Below are 6,686 nucleotides of genomic sequence, written 5' to 3'. Positions count from 1 at the left end.
CCTAGCCCTGCATATAGGAGAGAAGACCTCCAGGACTTGACATATTTTCAAAACTATGAAAATAATGGCATTGAGCAGCAAGTAAAATAACTGAGGGAGTTGTTCATATTCCAAAATGTATTTGAACAAGTTGAATTTCAAATACTTAATTTGTTTTTTCATGTAAGAGCAACCTCATTGAAAAATCACTATGCTAGATCAAAATGAAAACAATGTTTTGTGGACATCACAATGAGCTCTAGGTCCACAGAGAACAATCCTCTTGGTATCTAATGGAAAGCAAGAAACTCCAAGCAGTGTCAAGGGGTAACAGTCTCAGGTGACCACAAAACTCTCTTTGGAATGTTTATGGAACTCAGCTCCAACCGTAAGGCATAGAGGAGATACTACCCTATGGATATAAGAGACCTTGTAATTTCAGACAGAGTGAACTCATCACTATCATTTAAGGGGCAAATTGCCTTAAACACTAATCCCTAAATGACATTAGAGAAAGAATTGTATAAAACAGTGCAGGAGCATAAGTTACTCATACAGCTTACTGTTTTCTTCTTTTTAAGAGTTTGAATGGGACTCTTCTTTGACATAAGATGGGAATTTTATTTTATTTCTATTTATCATGAACATTGTGCTCTATCCACCAATAATAAAGTAGTTGTGGGGGTTGATAAATGTGCTGAATATACTAAGGGTACAACTGGATGGAGATAAAGCCTGTTGTTTTCTATTCCTGGCACAATTAGCACACAGATGAAGCAACGAAAGGCTAGAGAGCTGCAGAAACAAACTCCACCCCAAGGCAAGTGTGCAGCCGGAGAGGGATGGACTTCATTACAGCTGCTTAAGCAGAAGAGCAGGTACAGTGTTACAGGTAACTTGTGAGCAGGCAAGTGTTGCTGAGCCTCTGCTGGAAAAGTTGCCCCTACATCATGTGATGTTTTAGCAAATGGTAATGGAACTAGCAGGTACTGGGCACTTATCTGGTAAGTGTATGTGCATAGCTTTGTAGCCCCTCAAGGAGGTGTATTTACGGCCACGTTATAGAGGAGAAAAGTGGTTACTCGCACATAGGAACGGAATAGAAGTAAAGCTTGGGTTTGAACAGAGGCTCCTTTAATTCTGCTCAATTCCCTACCCCATTACAAAATAGACCCTACTAATTCCAGGTCTAATTTGAAGGCCAATTTGATTATTTTATTGTATCAAAAGAATTAAGCAGGAAAGAATAAAAAGCATTTATACTGTCCTGCAATTTCTGTATTTTGCCTATTATGTAATTGTACATTTCACTATAAACCATTGGTCATTTGATTCTTTACGTGTCCTCCTCCCCACTCCACATATATTTTTCCCTTTGACCATTTGGTGTGACCATTGGGCTTCACATTTAACAGCTGTGATTTTTAAAAACAAGCATTTCTTTGGTGGATATAATATAGCCTCATTTAAAGAACCAAGGAAATAAGTTTTCTCACACACGCATGTATATATATACATATATATGAGCTCAGAAAGCCATTTACAATCAGAGAAAATAAACCTATGAACCTCTAAATTATGTATATTTTATTAAATTTCCTATCAGAATTCATACCTGTAAGTCAATAAAACACTCTTTTATTTTCCCACTAAAATATCAATATCTTCTCTGAAAACTGTAGAAAACCTGACTCAAAGTTGAATTTTACTCTCATTGGGTTGTTAAAGTTAAAGTTAAAGTTAAATGCACTTTCCCAAAACTTGGTTATAAATATTTACCTTTGAACATTGCCCCATGGACACAAATTAAGCATAGCTGCCAGGAAAATTCTCCATTTCAGGCTGGTGGGGAATGATGAGTGACACACATGGTCCCAGCAGTCCCCAGATTGGCCATGGTTTTGATGTACATCTTGGGAGGTAGACTGGTTTACAGTGTCCACAGTACAGGGATTCGAAATGGTGGTGGGACAATAAAGAGTCTGCCAGGTGGCTTACATCAAGAAACATCCTCAAATTCTTGTAGATCTTACTGCTAACTCAGAGAAATTAGACCTACTAAATCCATGAGATCTCTAGCAAGGGTGGGGGCATAGATAAACCAGGAAAGGGGTTTTTCAGGAAAAGAATTCTATGATGTCTCTTTCAGTCTACAGAAGTGGTGTAGCCCAAGGAGGGTGAATTGATCACAAAACCCTGAGCCAGAAAACATCTCCTTCAAACTCTTCCCTTGGAGAGTGACTGGAAGTAATGGGCATGATGCCATTTTGACATATTCTCAAAGAACAGGTTTACAGAGAAATGAAATGATGAGATATGAGAGAACTGTAAAAAGAATAAATATCAATAGAAAGCTTATAAATGTAATCAAATAACAAAGATCTTTTGCCTAAAGTCAGTTTTTTTGGGGGGGAGCACTAGTTCCCTGGAATATTATGAGGAAAGAAGGATTTATAATCAATACAAATGAAAAAAGAAAGTAGCAGAATCACAGCAGTTTCAAAACCTACACATGCCAATTTCTCCTGAAGTTTTTCTTTTCTCCTTTTGGAAACATCTGCCATAAACTTGGGATGGATGTGTGGTTATGGAACTCTCGAGAACACTCCCCTGGTGACCCAGATATGCTTTCTATTATAGGAGCAGTTATGGCAATTGTGTGTTATGTGATCAAATAAATATTTGTGGGATTAATGTATTGGCTTTTGATAACCAATTAAGCAACCTGAATCTTAGTGTCAATTTTTGTAACATCAGGATCAACATATGTACCACATAGAGTTGCAGGAAGAAATTTGGTGAGAAAAATTCTATCAAATGCATGGCATATAGACCAGCATATTTCAGATGCTGAGTTAATACTCATTACCTGATTACTCCCTTGTATTTTTTTGACCCACTAATTCAGTACACGAAGAGCATACACACTTTTCAGCTAAAGATATATTTTCTTTTATTCTCCTCAAGCTTTGTGGATCCTACAAAATGTGTGTCCCTACCATTCTTTCCCCAACCTTCAACTCCATACTGATGTCTTCTCATTGTTTTCCTTTCCTTCCCAGACAATAGTGCCTGAAACCAAACCCCACATTGTATGGGAAGTCTCTGGGTGACTTTCATCCTGTCATCTCACACACAGAGTGGATAGTTTAAGAAGTGATGAAAAGAACCTGAAGAACTTGAGTTCTATAATAGCCGCGCTGCAAGGCAGCCCTTTCCTTTCAGTTTGAAAACGTCCTGGAATTTTTCCTGAAAGCTCAAGAATTCATCAGGACATTATGGACACAAATAAGCCATCCAGGATGGGATAGTCTCTCCATAACCATGTTGCCTCTAAGATCTGCCTGAATGGGAGACAGTTATTGACACCTCCTGCTTCAGCTTACTGTCGTAAATAGGAAACCAGGACAAACTTCAAGATGATGAATTCATTTATTAGATCTACTCATTTGCATAATTGTTAGCTAAGTAGCCACTGCCTTCTGCAGAGCAACTCTAGAGATTCCAAGAATGTTTAGAAGCCATTCAAAATCTTTTACCTCTTAAAGTAGTATTATTCAGTCAACATCATTAGGCACTTCTGTACGCCAAGCTAGGATTAGATCACATAAGCATTTTTTACCTGTTACTTCTCATATACCTGTAGGTGAGAAGATAAGCATTTTTTCCTTCATATTTCTCTCTTGCAGATTCTGACTGTAGGGGACAGAAAGGGATGATAAATGAAGGGGTTCCTCGAATAATTTTTCAGTGTACTCTAGGGTATTTATACAGATTCTCCTACTAGAATTTTTTTCCTCATCACTCTGGCTTTGAATTCAGCCAGGTGCATTGAACTCCCATTTCCAACGCTCTCTATATTAAGAGTTGTCTTGTCATCGCCCAGGAGCCCTGGATTAAAGGCCAGGTGACCTCAGTGCTTTTTATAATCTTGAATCTTGACCTCAAGAATGTCTACACCTGTGGGAGAAAGTTACTGAGCCTATTGAATGATGGGCAATCATACCACAGTGAGCACATTCCTTCTGTGGGGGTTTTCCAGTTTCCCAGACTTGCAGACTCTCCTCTTTGTGATGATTTTCTTCTCCCATGTGACCATCCTAGCCGCAAATGTGTCCGTAATGGTGGCCATCAGGCTCAGTCACAACCTTCACACCCCTATGTACTTTTTCCTCTGCGGCCTGTCCTTTTCAGAAACGTGTACCACGATGGCAATCATACCCCGCATGTTAGTGGACTTGCTAGCAGACTGCAAGACCATTTCTCTTCCTGAGTGTGCCACACAGATGTTTTTCTTCTTTGGCTTGGGAGCCAATAACTGCTTCATCATGGCTGCCATGTCCTATGACCGTTATATTGCCATTCACAACCCGCTGCACTACCCCATCTTGATGACCCATAAGATCTGCTTTCAGCTCCTCATGGCCTCTTGGATGGCTGGGTTCCTGGTTTCTCTGTGCATCGTCATCATTGTATTCAACTTGTCTTTCTGTGACTCCAACATCATCCAGCACTTCTTCTGTGATATCTCACCTGTGGTCTGCCTTGCCTGTGATTACACCTTTTTTCAAAAAATGGTTCTTTTTGCATTCACTGCCTTTGTGTTGGTGGGCAGCTTTGTCTTTATTATGATGTCCTATGTCTTCATTGCATCCACCGTTGCGAAGATGCCCTCTGCCAAGGGGAGGTATAAGGCCTTTTCCACTTGCTCCTCCCACCTCACTGTGGTGTGCATACATTATGGATTTGCTGGCTTTGTCTACTTGAGGCCCAAGGACAGGGACTTGTTCCGTGAGGACATGTTGATGGCTGTCACATATACGGTGCTGACCCCTCTGCTTAACCCGATTGTTTATAGTCTCAGAAACAAAGAAATGCAGACTGCCCTAAGGAAGGTTCTAGGCAAGACAGATAGGTTCATCCCTCAGATGGTGAATAAACGAACACCGGACAGTTAAAAATGTGCAGACTCTTGATAAATAAAAGTGGGAAAAGTGGAATATTTCCAATAGAATCATCACTTTGTGTACAAAGCATTTAAAGGGCATTCTAACTGCCTGATATACACTGGTCTCAGTCCTTTTCTACTACAAATATTTTAAAATGAGAAAAATGTTTTAAAATGTTATTACATATATATGTACATATATACCTATACATGCATACATATATACACATGCACATATGTATGTAGTAAACATATCGAAAACAGCTTGGACTTGTTGCTTTTGGAAGAAGGAAAAAAATTATTCTAAAATGGAAAAGGAGGAAAAAATGAAAAGGAGAGTGAGCAAATGAAAAGGAAAATCACTAATCTACTAAATCAAAAAAGGAGAAACTGCAAACACAATTTAGACTTGAAATGAGTAAAAGACCACAATACAGAGAAATTTCAAGGAATTTTAAGAATGACCTTATTCAACTCTATTCAGAGAAATCAGGAAACTAGATGGGAATGTATGAATTCCTGGAAAAAATAAACTGATGAAAATTACTGCAAAAGAGACATTTTAATATGCCAAATTTCAGGAATAATATAGAAAAAGTCTGCCAAAGAGCTATTCTTTCTATTCCCCAGGAAAGGAGTAGGCTAGATCGTTTCATAATTAACTTTCTGAAGTCCTCAAAAAGCAGATAATTCAAATGCTATTTGAGTTAGAGCATGAAAATCAATAGCTTCTAGTTTAAGAAAATCACAGAAGTGGAAGGTGCTATATATAATTGAAGAATCTAATTAAGGTCATTGTAGTAAGATTCTCATGTGGATTGTGGAACTTGTTAGATGCTGTAAGGAGTTTAGGCATTTTGAGTTCACATTGTCTAATGGCACAGCCACATCGTGTGAAATTGGCAGTGTTGGAGGCCTGAGGGACTGAGATGTGGACAAGATGAAGAGGCTGGTGGAAACCTACTAATACATGAGAAGAAATCGAGTAGTTAGTGAAAGACTCTGAGGACAATAGTACAGTTCACCCTTGAACAACACTGGTTTGAACCGCACAGATCCACTTACGTGGGGACTTTTTCATAAATACAGTACTGTAAATGTATTTTTTTCTTCCCTTATGATTTTAACATTTTCTTTTCTCTACCCTAGATTGTTGTAAGAATACCGCATATACTACATATAACATACAAAATATCTGTTGACTTTAAAAAAATGCATTTATTTAAGAAAGAGAACATGAGCAGGGGAAAGAGCAGAGGGAGAGGGAGAAGCAGATTCCTCCCTGAGCCAGGAGCATGAAACCCCTTGTGGGGCAACATGTGGGGCTTGATGCAAGGCTTGATATCAGGACCCTGGGATCATGACATGAGTGGAAGTCAGGAGCTTACCCAACTGAGCCACCCAGGTACCCGAATGAAGTTTTGAGGGGAGTCAAAAGTTACACGTGGCTTTTGACTGTGTTCCTAAGCCCTGCATTGTTCAAGGGTCAACTGTATATTGTTTCATAGCTGGATAAGATTGGTGCCAATGAGGAAAACGTTTTATTATAAATACGCAAAAAATGACTTAGAAATATAGTAAGAAGCTAGGAGATTATCAACCTTGTGGCTGGTGCCTGTAGCATAGGGAAATGAGCAACTTCCTTTTGACAAAACTGAGAAGCAGTTGTGTCCCTCTCAGACAACAGGTTTAGTTAAAATGAAGAGGTAGAGAATGAGCTCTTTGTAAAGTTGATGGGTCGAGTGAAGATTCCAGAATG

The 6,686-nt window shown here is 39.0% G+C and overlaps 1 protein-coding gene across 1 annotated transcript; it reads left to right on the top strand.

Moving 5' to 3' along the window:
- The first annotated feature begins 3,968 nt into the window (after window positions 1-3,968).
- OR10AB2 (olfactory receptor family 10 subfamily AB member 2) lies at window positions 3,969-4,937 on the top strand. Its single transcript, NM_001388747.1, is given in 1 exon segment — window positions 3,969-4,937. A coding segment is annotated over 1 exon segment (969 nt).
- The last annotated feature ends 1,749 nt before the right edge of the window (window positions 4,938-6,686 follow it).

The sequence above is a fragment of the Canis lupus genome, chromosome 21 (genome assembly GCF_011100685.1).
Source record: "Canis lupus familiaris isolate Mischka breed German Shepherd chromosome 21, alternate assembly UU_Cfam_GSD_1.0, whole genome shotgun sequence".
Classification (NCBI taxonomy): Eukaryota; Metazoa; Chordata; class Mammalia; order Carnivora; family Canidae; genus Canis; species Canis lupus.
Note: the sequence above shows the minus strand (reverse complement) of the source record. Positions and strands in the feature narration are given on the sequence as shown.